Source organism: Canis lupus, chromosome 18 (genome assembly GCF_003254725.2).
Source record: "Canis lupus dingo isolate Sandy chromosome 18, ASM325472v2, whole genome shotgun sequence".
In the NCBI taxonomy this organism is placed as follows: Eukaryota; Metazoa; Chordata; class Mammalia; order Carnivora; family Canidae; genus Canis; species Canis lupus.
This window is the reverse complement of record NC_064260.1, coordinates 43,338,913-43,356,565: the sequence shown is the minus strand read 5'-3', so window position 1 is coordinate 43,356,565 and position 17,653 is coordinate 43,338,913. Positions and strand designations below refer to the sequence as shown.

The window sequence follows — 17,653 nt, the reverse complement described above, 5'->3', positions numbered from 1 at the left end:
TAGTATGTGCATAGAAAGATACAAGGAGGAATATAATCTAAACTGTTTATACTGTTTAAGTGTCAGGGGTTAGAATTATGGAGGAAGTTTATTCTTCCCATAGACTATGGGGTAGATGTACTTTTTACATTATACATTTCTGTAATGTTTGAGTTTTCTTGCATAAGGAATATGTATTATCTTAGATGTAATCAGACAAAATAAGGAATGTAAAAATAAAATGAAACTGAAAAAACTATGTCTCTTTATCCAAAAAGAAGTCAGGGAAAAAAATATTTAGCAATCTAAGAGTGTTTTGAAATCACATTCTTTGGAACTCTTCACCAGTTCTCTGAGAGCCAGCACGGGGCATGAGGGCACCTGATCTCTAAACATGTCCCTACCCAAACTTCTCACTCAGCTTGAGCATTTTACTTTCATATTTTAATAATGAAGTTCTGCTAATACTAAGTTTGAAAACTTAGGACATAAAACATATGTAACTAATTTATTTCTGAATGTTCCTCAAAGCACTTTCTGGGGTTTGAGTGGGCTCCCCAGGAAAAGAGATCTGTTTTCCCTTGTGTTTTCTGAGCATGAGATTTTAGTACTGAGCTTTTTAGTGCAAGGTCTGATGCATTTATGAGCTGTCTGGGTAGAAAGCCGGGTGCTCTATGCATAAGGATCCTCTGTTCAAGAAGGCCAAGGCAGCAGGAAGCCTCTCATTCCCTACCATCTGGCCAGCCTCTCTGAATCATGTTCAGCCATCCAGAAGCAGAAGATTCAGGATCACCAGAGAGAGACTATTTTCAGATGAATGAGAACTCAAGCCTGAGCAATTAGAAATAGGTCAATGACTTTTTAAAGCAACTTTCTTGAAAGAGGATGCTTTTCTTTGCAAAATTCTTTCTCATCACTGGTCTTTAAATAGAATATGGTGACTGCCTATAAATCCTTTTTCTTGTTTTTAAGTCTTCTGTCACAGAACCCTGAAGTATTTTTTTCCTTTAAGTATTTTTGGAGGTACTTGTATTTCTCTAGCCTTGTATTTCTAAGAGAAAACCGGACTTTAGAAATATAAACGAGAGACTTCAGTATTTGAGCTAAAACTGCTCTATTCCCTAGAGTTTAAAAAAAAAATGCTTTTTAGAAATTTTAATGTTTTAATCTGGTTCTTCATTATCTGTAATAACCAGCGGAAATCCTTCAAATGAAATCCCTTTCTCTGTTTTGTTTACTCTTCCTGACTTTCACAGCTATATCCTCATCTGGATTCTTATTGAGCCAAAACTAATATGCCATTTTCTGTGTATTGTATCTCCCTGCTTCCTGAGAGCAGTAGAACCCATCTGTGAATTTCTGCTCAGAACCAGCAGGGGGAGCTCACTTCCACAGGAATCTGAATCCATCCATAAGGGGATGGTGGGAAAGCAACCCAACTTTTTTCAGTAGGAATTGCCCTTTTGCACTATGGATGAATGATCACATGATAAGCAACAGGTTACTGACAATGGTGCTGAGATACAGCATTCCTGCGAGAATGTGGTTAGAGACAGCCGGCCTCAATGGCAAGGCTCCTACCCAAAGCAGATGCATACTCTCTGCCTGTACCTGTTTTTCAAGGCTTGGCTTGCTAAGCTGTACAGTCTGAGGTCCAGCGAGTCTGGTCCCTGGAGTAGCTATCACAATGCTGGTGAGCTGGGCCATGGGGAACGTTTTGGCTATGGTTGCGGTCTGTCCATTGACGACACGGACGGGGTGGATGGAATTCTGGGAGGTAGGGAGGGTTGTGGGGGTGAACTTGGTCAGCATGACGGGCCTCTGGATAAGTTGAGGAGCTGCAAGCATTGGAGGAGGTGCTGGGGCAATAGGAATGTTATTCTGGGCCACAGGCTTGGGTCGAACCTATGGGGAAAGAAAGGATAATTATTATATTACTTAAATGTCTCAAATCTTATAAGTCTAAGACATTGCCAAATCTTTCATACTTTAGATGTGAAATGGTATTTAGTACCAATACTTATTAATACTCATTTTGGAATCATTAACTCTACAGCTATGAGGATATATAACCTTATAAAAGATGCATCAGCTCTTAAGAGGGCCCAAATGTCACCTTACAATGTGGTTCTTCTGAATCCAAACCTTAGCTCCCTCTTCTATACCAAGCAGCCTCTTCAGGGCTGAGGTCAAATGCCTAATCCAGAGACTGGTCCCACTCAGAATTTGTGCCCAGTATGGTAATAATGCTTCTGCTGGTCTTAATTCACATTCTAAATTTCTTGATGTCCAAGGCTTCAAGTCAGCCCTGTTTCTTGTTCTCTAACTTCCTGTTCTTGGCCACCCCTTCTTTAAGTCACCTTTGTGGGCTTTCTTTTCCTCTGCTCAGTCCTAAACATAACTATTTCTTAGAGTTTCGTCCTGGAACCTCTTTTCTTCCCAACCTCCTCAATCTTCCTGGGAGTTCTCAGCCATCCCACGGCTTCAAATACCTGTGTACTAAAGATGTCCATACTTGTATCTCAGAACCACACATTTCCTGAACTTCAGAAGCATACACTTAACTGCCTGTCATGTATCTCTACTTGGATGGCTCACAAGAAATTAAAAACCAACATGTCTAGGAGCTCCTGGCTTAGTCAGTGAAGAGCACGACTCCTGATCTCGGGGTTGTTAAGTTTGAGCCCCATGTTGGGTGTAAAGATTACTTAAAAATAACATCTTAAAATAAATAAATAAATAAAATCTTTAAGAACAACAATAAAAAATCAACATGTCTAAAATTCTTCTATTTCTTCCTCCAACCTTTCCCTTCTTCCTATTATCATCACCTCAGTAAATGGTCTTTTCTTACTACATAAACTTCAGAACCATTCTTGATGCTTCCTACTCCACCTCTGCTTCCTAAATCCTTCTCAAATATGGCTACTTTCTATCAGTGCCATCGTTCTACCTTACGTTTGGCTTACTGGAACAGTGACAAAAAATTATGATTAAAAACATGGGGTCAGCCTTGCCCGGGTTCAAATCCTGGTTCCTACCCCTTACTAGCCAGGTAATCTCAAGTAACATACCTGATTTAAGCCAGCATTTTTCGAACTTTCTGTACTGTGACCCTGTGGGCAAAATCTTTTCCCCTTATGCATGAAAGTTTGACCTGCAGGTAACTCCCCAGCTCTGTTCCCCTGGAAACCTGATTAAGGGTAAGAATGTCAACTATGTTACCAGGCAACATTGTTTATGGTAAAAAATGATCCCTTACTGCTAAACTGAATCTGAATGGGGAGAATTATAAATACCTGATGGGACACCATGCTTTGGGCTTCATGAAGTAAGGTGACTCTTTTAACTGAGTATGTCCACTGGGGGGACCTTGAAAGCCACAGCTATGGAATTGGTACAAGATACACTGGTTCCTGTGAGGCATAAGACTCTGCCAGGATGGCTCTCCCATCGTCCTGATCAAGATCTCATTTCCCTACACCTAAGCTATCACTAGACAGTTGTAGAGACTGCTATACAGGCTGACGAAAAATGTCTGATGCTATCTTGCTAGTAAGCTCTGGTTTCTGTCTTGTGTTGTTCCAAGCAGACTAGTACCAAGTGTGGGCCCTGAGGGTCTTCCGAGTCTGAATATTGAACTGAATTTAAGATGACCCTGTGGTGGCTGCTACAGACACACAGTAGGGAATACATTTCTTACTGTAACCAGTACATGCATATAGACATAGATCTGTATCTCTATAAAACAAAAATTTCACAAAACATTACACAAATGCTATGTACTCTAATGTTTCATATTCTGTTTTGTTCATTTTGTTTAGAAATTCTGGTTATCATCCATTAAATTGATTTCATACAGAGCACTGATATGTCATGACCCATTGTTTGGAAAACATGGACTAAGCCCTAGGTTCCCTATCTAAAAAAAAGTAATACCTACTTTCACAGGGCTGTTTTGAGGATTAAAATAGATACCCACAGAAAGTGCCTAGTGCTGTAAGTGGCACCTTGCAGGAGTTTTTAAACATTAGCTGCTATTGTTGATAATGTCCTAACTATTCTTCTTGCCCACAGTCTTGATCATATCCAATCTATTCTCTTTCTCTACACAATGACAAGAGGAATGTTCTAAAACAAAAACCTCATCATTTCAAGTAGAAATGTTTTCATGGATCCCTGTCATTCCTGGGATAAGGGCTGAATTCCTACATAGTCTAGAAGGCTCCACAGGCTCTGGCACAATGGGCTTCTCCAGCCTCACCGCATTCCCTAGCTTGAGTTAGCCATATGTCTTCTAAGGTCAGCTACACCAAATCGCCTTTGGTTCTTTAGGCTTACGTGCATCTCTCCATACTGGATTGGCATATATGCTCTACCCTCTGCCTGGGATGTTTTTCTTCTTCCCCCTAAACTACCTAACTTTACTAGGATTTTAGGTCTCAGATAGAATGTCAACAATTCCAGGGAACTTTCCAGAATACTATTAAGAATGAGTGTCCCTATGTGTGATCCGACTACCCTGTACTTCCCATAATGGACACTGTAATTGCCTGTACAAAGTTCTGAAGCTCTCTGAGGGCAAAGAACTGTCTATCTTGAAAACTGGTCAATATACAATGCCTTTATTGATACCCAAGGTATTTATTAAGGATCTACTAGACAAATGATTGAAATCACCTTATCTCATGTTATCAATGCCCAATCCTACTGCATAGGCAATTTGGAAATCACCTATGGCCAATGACCACAAAATTCCTTTCTCTTTTAACATAGGGCCTCAGATGGGAACTCCTAGCCTTTCTACTAGGCAAGTCAAGACTCCTCTAAAGCCAGACTGAGGCAATCCTGACATCTTGCAGTAAGAATGGTGAGTTCACTGCAATTGCTAGAAGAATACTGCCAGGACAATACAGGCAAGCAGAGCTGCTTGGGCCTAGGTAGAAAGTTCTATGTATAGACTGCTAGTCTAAGCTTTTACAGGCAAGGCTTTGCATTTAAGTATGATGCTTAATGCCATTACTTTCCAGAATAAAACTAAACTTCTCGGTTTCAACTGGTTAGTTTGGCTATTGTTTCCTTCTCTACTCTCTGGCACATAGAAAAAAGTAGTAATTGCATGCCTTCCCCACTGGCAAGCAGGTTTGGCTAAACTTCAAGTAAGTTAACATCCTAAGGTTTAAAATGGTGCTATCTTAATTTTTTTTTTTTTTTTGTCACATCCCCTTGCTACTGCCTTTGGTCATTGCTAAGAAACCCTGGTGTTCAAATAAGCTTCTTCTTGGTATAAGAATCAGCAACTACAACCTTTAGCTAACTAATAAGATCTGTAGAGAGCTGAGCTGATAAGCATACTTCAGGCTACTTAGAAAGGGCCCCTGAGCACTTCTGTCTCATCTGACCCATTATTGGGCTTGTCACTGGTTTACTCACCTGTGGAAGAAAGTTTGGACGTGGAGTGAGTCGAGGAGGGGGGATAAATTGTGGTACTTTGATGGGCTGAGGAGGTGTTGCTTGAACCTGCTAAAAAACGGGAAAAATAAATAAACCACAGAGGACAGTAACTGTTCGGTATCAAACCTAGGCATTCTTAAAGTATTTTTAGCATCACTATTCTCTGGATCAGACAATATTTTCTAAAAGTTTTCATGGTAGAATTAACCATCTGAATTAACATTTCCTGAAGAAAACTTTTTTACTCTCCCACCTACATGTTTTGCCCTACAAAAGTGAACCAACTGCATTTCTGTGTCCTTACATGCCTAATGTAAAACACAGCAGCAGGCTTGGCAATCTTAGACAATTTCCTTAGACATTCAAGAACTCTTGCATGTACATATTTTAAAAGTCAAGACTGGACCCAAAGTCAAATCAAACTTGCTGCCTGGCCAAATGGGCTTTTTCCTAATATAAGGGCTTTATCTAGCAGTGAATGGCTTTATTCTTGTAGAGAATTTTCTAACTCTCAGCATTTGGCTGAGATAGCTGGTTGCTTCTCTCAAGATTCCTAGTAAGTGCTGAAGCTTCACTTTACTGCTATCTAGTTTTATTTGTCACTGGTTGTCATTCAAAAGCCACCAAGAGCTCTTAGCTGAAATTTTAAGAACTGACTTTAAAACCACAATTTGGCTATATTTCCCCCAAGCTTCAGAGAGCATCAAAGTCTAACTGGTTTTGCCCTAGAATCTCACTAACAGTTTTTGTTCAAGTAATTCTTCAAGGGATCTGTTTTTTTCTGATAGACCTTGGACACAGACACTGCTAATTTGTGAGTTTCTTAAATATTTTTTAAGTGCCTCAGCTTGTCCTAGTACTTTCTGGGTGCAGCCAATTTCAAGGGATAGTGAACTACAGGAGTTCAGTGGGAAGTTTTCCCTAAATAGGTAATACAGAACCAGAGAGTGTAAGCATTCAAGCTTCACAGGAAGGTCTGCAAATAGGATGGAGAGAGCTACATGAAAAAGTGTGCATGCCACTATGAAGGACATTCCTCTCCAAGTCATACTTTGATTGCAGATAATGCACTGAATGGGTTTTGGTCCTTGGTGTCAAGGGACACCTCTATAATTATTTGAGCAGATAGCAGGAATGCCATATTCCCTTGTCAGCCCCGAAGGAAAACTTGGTACAGCTGAATGATGGAGACTAAAAAATCCAGCAGGAGCATAAAATGGATATACTCTACAAATGCATATCCTGAACCCTCTCATGTGGGCACACATGAGTAGCAGCTGCTGGCTTACCAGAGTGACTGTGTTTTTTGCCACAATTTGGACAGCCTCTGCCCCAGGCCCAGTGACCTTACTAGACGTCTGCAGGTTGACTGGTGTGTTCTGCACATCAGTGCTGAGCACAGCCTTCTGACTGTTGATGGCGGTCACCATAGCAATGGTAGGTCTCTGGCCCACAACAGAGGCAGGCATGGTCGCAGTTGCTGCTTTCAAGACGAGAGGTAGTGTCTTTGTGGTAATCATAGAAGCTGTAGTTACAGTCTTCTAGGAGACATGGAGAACAGATATTAGGACACTGAAGTGTGATCCCACTAAACAATATGCTGCTAATCCCCAGAAGAAAACAAAGCAGTGATTCTTATAATCAAGTTTCTCGATATAACAACATTTCTTTTGTGTACATACAGCACACTTCTTACTAAAGGGAAAGATTAGTTTGTGCCAGAGTTTTCAAATTTAGCTTCAAGTTCATAGTAATAACTGCAGACAAATATGGGCACAGGATTTTCAACAATAAATAGGGTGGGTTTACAGATATAGAATATGAGTGTACCTATTTATCTGTGTTTTTTCTTCTCTGCTTGCTCTCAATTAATTTAAACTCTGTAGAAGATGAAATCAATGGAGTATACACCATCTCTATCTTTAATTGCTACAACCTCATCAATATGAAGAAAGCCATCATATAATTCTGGTTATCTGCCTCCAGTGACACAAAAGCTATGATGAAAGGACAGTGTCTTTTCATTCTTTTGAGTGTCACCCTTGAGAGGAAGAAGGGAAACTCACATGAGGATTAGCACAATTGTTGCCTCAAGGCAGTAAATCCCAAACTCTAGATAATAAAACCCATTAACCAACTAGTATAGTAAATACCAGCTCTTGATATCAAAAGGCTGTGAGTCACTAACTAAAATCTTTTCTCTGGAGAACTGCCACAGAAACAATCAAAGATCCAGTGAAACATGACAAGGTGGAAACAAAAACCTGTGTTTCAAAAAGCTTTATAGATCAGAGGCACCTGGCAGCTCAGTTGGTTAAGTGTCCGACTCTTGGTTTTGGCTCAGGTCATGATCTAGGGGTTGTGACAGTCAGGCTCTGGGCTGGGTGTGGGGTCTGCTTGAGATTCTCTCTCCCCCTCCCTCCCCTCCTTACCACCCCCTTATAAAAGGCCTTATAGTTCAGAGGATGAACAGAGGTGATAGGATTTGACTGATCCTCCACAAGTGCTGCTGCTCTGTAGCTGCAGTTTCTAGATTTCTTACTAGAGTAAAGGGGCCAGTTACAAAACAAGAAAAATGCAAACAACCTTCTTACACGGCACACACACCTATCCTGTGCCACTACTCACTCAAGATCCAAACGTTTCAGGAACACAGAGATTTGCTCCAACATGCTGATTCTGATTTTGATACTATTCCATCTTTTTCTTCTTATTTTATACTGGCGCTGTCCGATTTGGTAGCTACCAGCCACACATGGCTATTTAAATTCAAATTAATTAAAACAAAAATATTAAAACATCAGTTCCCCAGTCACACAGTCTACATTTCAAGTGTTCAAAAGCCACCTGTGGCTAGTGGCTACCAAATTGGACAGCAAAGATTTCCAACGCAGAAAGTTCTGCTGGACAGCATTGCTCTAGACCAGTGACAAGGCCTCACTCTCCCTGAAACATATCTGGACAAATCCCCTTGTGTATTGCTATTTTAGTGACAGTGTCGGTACTTATGTACTAAGCTGTATTTTTGTAGGCAATTCTTTATTTCTATCTTCTGCCTTAAACACACACATACATCATCTAATCTTCTAACATCTTTATTTTCTTTCAATGAAAACAATTAATGATCATAACCTAGGAGCAATCCTTATTAACACTTGTAATTAAAATCACCCAAATCTTCGTCTCCTCTTTTCTAATCAACAATGCAGGTGTGGTCTCATTCTCTTTGCCAGTGCCTTTTCAAATGTGAAATGGGAGTATAAAAGTGGAACACTGGTATTTATTCTGGGGGGTGGCAAGTCATCTACTATCTACCCATGATGAAAACTAAATAAAAGCTAAATGCTATTTATCATTAGAAATATTACAGTAGTGTAGCAGGAAGGACTGACTTTGCATTGCCAGCTATTTGTAATAAGTATTTTTAACCCAGTGTGATATTAGCCCTATCTTTCAGTTTAAGACATTAAAATACAAAGACCTTTTCAAGTGGTGAGCAAGTCACACCAGATGGCATTCAATCTTGGTGCCAACACAGGTCATGGAAATAAAAGCTCTAATCAGCAGAATTCACTGACACGGATTTTAAAAACTATTGTGCATGCTATTACTGCTTTGAAAGAGGTTGTGTACTTTTGTTTGAAACATCCTTGGTTCAGGTAAATCACTATCAATATTTTGAATCACCCTAAAGTGATTATTCTAAAAAAGTCAGTGAAACCTCAAACTCACCTGAATATATACTTACCATTACCCGCGACACTTAAAAAAAAAAACCGAAACCTAACAAGTTTGTTGACATCTTAGGTTAGCATTTTATTCTACTTTATAAATATTTCTTTACGGCTAATTTCACAACATGTATTCTAGGATCTATATAATTCTCTGTATATACAGGCATAGGCCTAGTACTGTATTCACTGATGAAAACCTTTTGAAAAATACATTGACTATTTGCAGCAGGTATCAATAGGCATTACTTAAATCTTTACCTCTGGTCTGGTGCTTATTCTATTCTAGGTGCTTGGGAATATAAACCAAACTCTTGGGAGTGTTAGAGTTTAAATGACAAAGAGAATCTAGAATTTTGAAATCCAAACCTAATGAAAATCTCTGACCTGTTTGGCAGGAAGAAGAGAAGACATAGGAGAGGAAAGGTAACCAACAAAAAAGAAAGTTATTTTTCTGGAAGCTATGATTAGTCCCTGGCTGGCTGATGCTGTTCAATTGTCCCTGGCTTCAAGATAAGAGAGCAGTTTCGCCACAATGTCATCAAGAGGTTTTTTAATTTTGACAAAACCTAAACTATACCAACTAGAAGTTAATGCAGAAATATATGGCATAGCAAAATCTTTTTTACTTTTTTGCCAAATTATTATTGTTTACTTGCAGAGCATGAGGTGTTGATTTAAAACAGACTCCGATGAACAAATCAGAACTTAGAGGGATTATTACTTTGGGCTCTAGTGAACTTCCATTATCTATTTTAGACTATTTTTGTTTAATTTTGAATGGCAGGTAACTGTTGCACATTCAGGTGACTACAAATAGAAACACTCTACTCCTCTTTTTGTCCATAAGTTTTTTTTTTTTTTAAGATTTTATTTATTTATTCATGAGAGACACAGAGAGAGAGAGAGAGAGTCAGAGATACAGGCAGAGGGAGAAGCAGGCTCCATGCAGGGAGCCCGATGTGGAACTCAATTCCAGGTCGCCAAGATCAGGCTCTGGGCTGAAGGTGGCGCTAAACCGCTGAGCCACCCAGGCTGCCCCATAAGGATTTATTTTCTATTTGGTCTTATTAACATGCCTCTTTATATTTGTATTACATCATTAAAAAGGGCAAGATTGTGAATATAAGTTGAAAGGTATACTTGCATTCAACTCTTCTAGTCTTTCATTCTTTTATGTAGATTGAAAAATTTCCAAATCTACATATAAGGATGAGTTTTTGAGTTAACTAAGTAAAGGGGACTGGTCCCTCCATTCCCCATGCCTTGGTCCCTACTAGCCATCCAACTTAGAATAAAAAATGTTCTCTTCCTACCACCTTCTCTTTGACCATGCTGATTGCTACTTAATAGTTATTCCTTTCTCAACTTTGATATTTAATAAATGCCATATACAACCTCCCATTTGTCCTTGACCTCATGAACCTTTAATGACTCCTGTTGACTGTCCAAAACCCCAACGGTTCTGTCATGCATTGGGAGGGCTTCTACAAGCTAGCCTCTTTCTACCTCTCTGGCTTTCTCTCCCTCTCCATTATTTCCCAGAATCCACATTACAGCCACATCAGCCTCTTTGCTATCCTAGGGCACACATTTACTTCTGTGACTGCATACTTTTGTTCACATAGTTCTCTACATCTGTGATGCTCTCTCCCTCAGCTCCATCACTGAAATTCCACCGATCTGTCCACATCCTCCTCAAGCGTCACCTCATTCACAAAGCACTTCTGATCCCTCTAGTTAAAATTACTCTGTCCTCTGGTCTTTTCACAGCTCTTCACTGGTACTTTCCTTTTATTCTTTTTTGTTGGCTGTTTACATTTTCCTCTCCTCCTCTAAATTTTTAGAATTCTGTCTTATTCGTGAATCTACCCCCCACGTTGTCTAGCACACAGAGTCTGCATATAATAGAGACCCAATACATATTTACAGAATGAATGAAAACAATGATAATATACCAGCTTCTAGGCAGGGATCACTACCTCTTTGTATACTAGAATCGAGCACACTGAGAACACCCAATAAATACGGACAGTTTATTGAAAGACAGAAACCAAAAACTTGGATGGTCTTTTAGCTTTTAACATTACACATCTGCATTTAACAAAACAAAATAGTATAAAACAAGCTTAGATACAACAATTAAATATATCAGGTGGGCCACCAGGTGGAGAGATGCCATACAACACTGTTTTGGGGACAGCCCTTGGCCCCTTACTGTCATTCACCATCCCAAAGCAGCACAGAACTCAAGATTATTAGGGAAGGGAACAGCTATTATAAGAATTATATAAGCATTTCCTCTGATTTGTGGGACATGTAATGTTACTTGAACAGGAAGCTTCCATGGGTTAAGAGAAAGACTCCTAACAACCAGGAAAGAATGAATTCTTCCATGTAAATACTTTCTAATGAAAGTGTACTTTGCAATGAGAACAAACTAATCAACTCTAACAAAAGTAATCTGATAAGCAATCCTTCAGAAGAAACACAAGTCCTAGTCAGGGGGTTTTAGAAGTCAGTTTGAATGCTTAATTTTCAAATAGCCTTGGAGATTATGGTAAAATTTATGCTCTAGCTATCTGATTTACAACAGGAATTACTCTTTTTCCTACTTTGGCATTTGACATAATGTTGGCATTTTCTTTTTTGGTATTGTATGGCAGTACAAAAGAGCAGTGAATGGACAGACTTTTTCACCAGAACATCTGGGTTCAAATCTTGGCTCTACCACACATACTACCTATATGATTTTAGATAATTACTTAATCTCTCTGTACCTTAGTTTTCTTTTTTATAAAATAGAATAATAATAATAATACCTTCCTTATTAGGGTTGGGGTAAGGACTGTGTATGTTCCATACGTAAAGCACTCAGGAGAGTAGCAGTATATAGCAACCTTTACTAAATGTCAACTACCTTTAGTAATCGTTAGCATTTTTTACAATTAATGTATTCTTAACTTGAACAATTTTATATGTGAACCAGCCCATTGTCCATAAACAGTGAATAACAAGTAAATTATAATATCTCCTCTATGTTATAAAGATATACTGAAGACTTGATATTTGTGGGTGAAAGATGCCTATGCTTGAGTTTTAGAAGATCTCAACATCCTTGAAATCATACACAAAAATGAGTGTTACTAGGTGTGAATGTGTATTACTCTGGGGAGAGGATCCATAGCTCTTACCCAAGTCTTAAAAGGGTTGTGATCCCTAAGGAACAGGAAGCACTGCTCAGTCATCCCATTTAAAAAGGTATGCCCATATTACATGTAGGTGTCTGGAGACCAAGGCTGAACAGTATTCTTAACTGGATGTTATTCCCAAATATGTCCTTATTGTACATCTTGATTGCCTTATGATCCTTAAATGCTAGTTTCAATGGCCCTTTCAGTAAAAACATCCACACAGCTATACCAAGTTAGGATGTCATTAAGTCTTCAGTTCTTAGTTCTAGTTTGGACCTGTAGGTTCCATTTCAGATTTCATTCAGTATATTAGAACAAATTCATCTGCTCATGAATATGGACTTAGAAGCAAATATTCTGTTTCCCTGAATAATGGAAATATATCACCCTTCTTCTGAATGTCTTTCTACCTGGTTCCAAGGGTACTGCTCCTGGAATATCTCCATACCTAATTGCTAATTTCCAGCAAAACAATTCCAGAGGAGGCAGAGTCACACAGACTTTTAGAACAAATGCAAATACTTCCAGAAATTCAAATTAAGACGTTAGTTCTGTTCTAACACAGAGTAGTGATTTTTCTTTGTCACTGACTACCTTTCCCCTCTTTGGACAGGTGGGAAATCATTTAACTTTTGCTCCTTAGTAATATCATTTCCTTTTGCCAATGAATTTCAAGTGATTTTTACCCCAGTGTATAGTATAAAAAAGTAATCAACATAACTTTTGTCTAGTGCTAGTTGAGCTCAGTATGGTCTGAAACAAGCCGTAGTCTACATGACCAATAATAAGTCAACCTAGAGCAGGAAGCCTACAGGGCTCTCTCCATACTTTTACCTGTGAAGCAGTCAGGTTGGGAGAGGGTGCAGCCGACTGGGCGTGGTGGTGGTGGTACTGCTGTTGTTGCTGTAGCTGCTGCAGTGGTTGCTGCTGTGCTGTTTGTAGTTTGTTTTCAGATTGTGGTAATGGCTGTATTTGGAACTTGTCTGGTTGTTCTTGCTTTACTATCAGGTTCTTCCGGAGCTGTTCAACTACTCTTTTCTACCCCATGAAGACAAAAAGAAATAATATCTATTAGAACATTGCTCTATCCACTTTGTGAAATATGCAGCAGAGCTCTGTACCTCTGACATCTTTCTGTAACCAGCTTAATCTAAAACTTGTTATATCTAAAAGGTACAGACTCCACCTCTAAGGAGAAATCAATAGCATTAGAAACATTTTATATATCAAGGGAAACTGAGCCATACAGAGGAAAAGAAAAGATCATGGAGCTCACACAGTCAAGCTCAGATTTCTTAACTATTATTAGCTTGGTGGTGGAAGGGCAAGAAGAGTGTAGCCATGAGAATGACTCTGGAGACACAAATTTCAGTTTTGCTACTTACTAGCTCTCTGATGTTTTTGTCAAGTTACTTAACCTATCTGTGTCTCTATTTCCTGTTCTGTAAAGTGAGGAAATTAACATATCCTTGGGGTTTTTATGAGTACAAAGCTGCTGGATGTTAAGTACTCACAACTGTTACTGGTACATTGTTGGTCATTTAACTTTTTGTATCTGGTTACAGACACTGGCCATACTAATTTTCATCATTTTTTTAAATTTTTATTTATTTATGATAGTCACACACACACAGAGAGAGAGGCAGAGACATAGGCAGAGGGAGAAGCAGGCTCCATGCACCGGGAGCCCGGCGTGGGACTCGATCACGGGTCTCCAGGATTGCGCCCTGGGCCAAAGGCAGGCGCCAAACTGCTGCGCCACCCAGGGATCCCTAATTTTCATTATTTAAACAAACATCATATATCGGTTTCAAACGTTAAACAGACTTTTATATAGATCTGATCTCAGAAATATGCCAAACAATATTTATTCTAAACCACTCAAATATATAACTCAGGAGCAGGACCTCTTTGCTGGGATAGGGTCTGTGGGAATGCACACAGACCCTATCTGTTTAGGCTGAGTAGGGATTTAGTTACATAGGATAAAAATTTAAAAACCAAACTTTCTTGAATTTTCTAGATCTTATTCAAATCTAAGAAAAATGTGTATTTGGATACTTCCATTACTATAATATATTTCAACACAATGTAAGCTCCATGAGGGCAAGGACCTATTTTGTCCACAATTATACTCTGGGCTAGAAATATGCAGCTAAGTAAATGTCTCTTCACAGGACGTATAAAGTGACCGGGACCAGGGACCAGGAAATGACTCAGGGAATATGCTATATAAAATCATCTGAGGCTAGACTTGGGCTGCCTTTCTTGGCCTGATAGCTGAAAGCAAGTATAAGCAACACTCATATACTTTCAAGTGAGTTCACCAGCTGAGGTTTGTTATTTCTGATAAAATAGACGGCCATTTTCTAATATAGATCATGAATGAAGAAAAAGAAGTAAATGAAGATTATTAAAGAGTTAAGTGGAACCATATGGCCAGGTTGATTTTCAAATTCCCCTTTATGATTCTAACCAACTTCATTGCACATATCCTCTAAAGAATCCAAACACGTAAGGTTACTTGCTTAACATATCTGAATATTAAAACATTTATAAAATGGACTTGTCAGTACAAAATATATTATTAAGAGAATTTTTATGCCTTTATTGATTCTTTTTAGGCAATAAAAATTTCATATAAAGGCTAATTTGGGGCAGGGAGAGAAGTCTGCTAAACTTTATACTCTGCTAGCACTGTCTCTTTGAATAGTTAATATTGAATAGTTGAATAGTTAAATATTACAAAGAAAAGAAAAAAGGATGCAGAGTCCAAAGTCTTTGCAGAAACCATCTGCAGAATAATAAAAATGCAAATTAATAAAAATATCACATTTTTATAAAAAATTAACTTTCAAGTCTTCAAAATCCTATTTCTCAAGGATAAAAGATAGAGTAATTGAACTGATACAGTTTAGGAGAAGGGCAAGTAGTGGCAGTGGTGCTACAGATAAAATTTTGAGTATCACAGGCAGGTTTTATTGCTTGGTGACTGCCAGAACATTATGACATTTAACAATTAAATCATTGTTGAGAGTTGCTTTCAGTCCCCCTCCCTAACATGTAACTGCATTAAACAAACATAGTAACAAATCAACTGAAGTGTACCATCAGTAGCCCAAGAAAGGAACTCCTAGAGCCTCTACAAAAAACCCCAGCTCAAATCAGGGAGAGATTATTTGAAATCATGAGGAAATAATAGAATGCCAATGTGACACCTGCCAAAAAATAAACTTTGAACAAAAGCAGCATAGGAAACGAAATAATTACTCTACCAGACACAAAAGGAAGAGATTTTTTTTTTTTTTCCTTTACAGCCATCCCTGGGAAATACAGAGTGCTCTCCTACTTACTGTCTAACCGGGGTAAACTAGAAGCAAGAAACAAAGCCCGGAACCCACTCCCAGCGTTGCGTACAACAGAAGGGAACAGTAGGGGAAAAAACGAGGAAGGGATGCAGGCTAGAGTACTCTGCAGCCATATGGCTAGAACAAGGTGACGACCAATCAGAAACAGGATCAGGAAAGTGGGAGTCAGTGAGTCACACTGCATTCACAACTGTTCCTCCCCCAGGGCCTGAAACAAAGCCTGTAGAACCTGTGGGGAGGCACAGGGATCAAAATACTTACAAACTTATATTAGCCATTGAGAGAAGGGGAGGGTAAGAGAAGAAAGCCATGCATATAGGACACAGGTTAGATCATATGAGCTGGATAAAATTTTCTTTGAAAGAAGGCTTTGGTGTATTTCTGAGCACCACCCAGAAATGCACTGCCCCTGCCCTCCTTGCTACATTCACATTAGAAGAATGCCAAGCGTGTAGCTGTGCATGTCTATGAAATTAAAAAAATCAAGGTCTGAGGGAAGCATTGATACCTTCTGTCACTTAAATATCTATCGCTGTGTTTTTAAAACCAACAATTTGAAGTTAAGTGAGCTCCACAGTGGAAGCCTGCCTTAGGTGTCCAGCAGCCCTCTTTTAAAAAGGGCTGGCTAATACAGGAGCTGCCGTGTGCTTTAGCTGGCTTTTCTAAGTCCCACCACCCAGTCTTGTTCTAGAGCTTTAGTCCTGCAGCTCTGGCAAACATACCAGTTACTTTAACTCCAGCAGGCCATCGGATCAGTACCAGTTAAGTGGCAGTAAGAGAACATAGCTATCAAATTTCATAAATTTTAGCTACGTGCTATCAAGCAAAGTTCTTAAGTATTCTCTCATTTTCACAGGAAGTGAGCCTATATTTTTTATTAGTATGTGTTTTAAACAAAGAAATCATGACTTTGGCTGGTCATTAAAGAAGGTTATACAAAATAAACAATCTGGTATTTTCAATGTTATTCACATATAAAGGAGATCTTGCAATGGAGCTAATTACCTTGGAACATTAACCTTAGCTTTGAGAAAAGGCTAAGTGTCACATACTGGCCATTTGTCACTGACTAATAAGTTAATGAAAGTAAAAAAGTAAAGGAAGCAGGGAGAAAGGAGATGAGAAACGAAAAAGCTGTAGAGAATGAAGGCAGAAGGGAGGGAGAAAAGGTCAGTAACTTATCATCTTTAATATATTTTCTGTAACAATAGGCCACTGGGCCTGGTGTCCCGAATGGCTAGTACCGCCCCCTCCGATCAATTCATCTGTCAAGAACTGTTCCATAAACCCAGCATGTAATTCCAAGCTTCAGATTCCTCTGACATTCACATCACTAGGTTTTATCAGGACTTGTTCAGGCAGAAGAGTTCACAGAGCCTGTAACACTTCAAGTCACAGTTTCTGAGACAGGTAGTCATGGTGATCAATATTGTGACATTCAGCGATACTATCAACATGTTCACACGACAGCAAGATAGATCCCAAGGAAAAATACAGAAGTTTATAGGTTCAACTCAACAGAAAATTGGGTTCGTTTTTCAGCTATATAAGTCGATCATTCCAAGCTCCATGGCACTAGTCAATAAAGAACGGAGATGGGGAGCTGGTGGGACAGCTCCTCCCTCCCTCCAATCAAGCCACCACTTTATTTTCATCAAATTCTCACACAAATTTTAAAAAGCTTCTCTCAAAAGGAGCTCCAGGTACAAGGCCTTGCCCTCTATAATTGCATGTCAGTGATTCAGTCAGTCACTCAACCTATTTGTGTTCCACTCTGCATTATCTGTTTTATATCAATTATGATAAGGCAACACCCACTCAAACATCTTCTTACATGGTACTGCCTTAAAAATTCATCCTTTGTCCCCTCCATGAATCAATCATATAATCTGAAAATAGAATCTGCACCCTTCATACCAGAGACTGA

General features: G+C 39.1%; 1 protein-coding gene and 1 long non-coding RNA gene across 27 annotated transcripts in view; one reads left to right on the top strand and one right to left on the bottom strand.

Annotated features, from left to right (window-relative positions):
• Positions 1 to 17,653, bottom strand: part of PHF21A (PHD finger protein 21A) — a 197,281-nt gene that overhangs the window by 40,580 nt on the left and 139,048 nt on the right. For 14 of the 25 annotated variants that reach the window (XM_025451980.3, XM_025451981.3, XM_035701233.2 and 11 more), the window contains 4 exons: positions 13,193 to 13,396; positions 6,723 to 6,974; positions 5,413 to 5,502; positions 1,591 to 1,884 (listed from right to left, as the gene is read on the bottom strand). In XM_025451980.3, coding sequence (XP_025307765.1) covers positions 1,591 to 1,884; positions 5,413 to 5,502; positions 6,723 to 6,974; positions 13,193 to 13,396 — 840 coding nt within the window. The remainder of the gene's footprint in view (positions 1 to 1,590; positions 1,885 to 5,412; positions 5,503 to 6,722; positions 6,975 to 13,192; positions 13,397 to 17,653) is intronic. The other 11 variants (XM_035701234.2, XM_035701228.2, XM_035701238.2 and 8 more) reach the window with 3 other exon arrangements.
• Positions 3,206 to 9,792, top strand: LOC112663289 (uncharacterized). 2 transcript variants are annotated; one of them, XR_003139153.3, is made up of 3 exons: positions 3,206 to 3,310; positions 4,756 to 4,849; positions 9,563 to 9,792. It is a non-coding gene; the product is annotated as an uncharacterized LOC112663289 (long non-coding RNA). The 2 variants fall into 2 exon arrangements; XR_003139154.2 differs by having other exon boundaries at positions 3,206 to 3,315.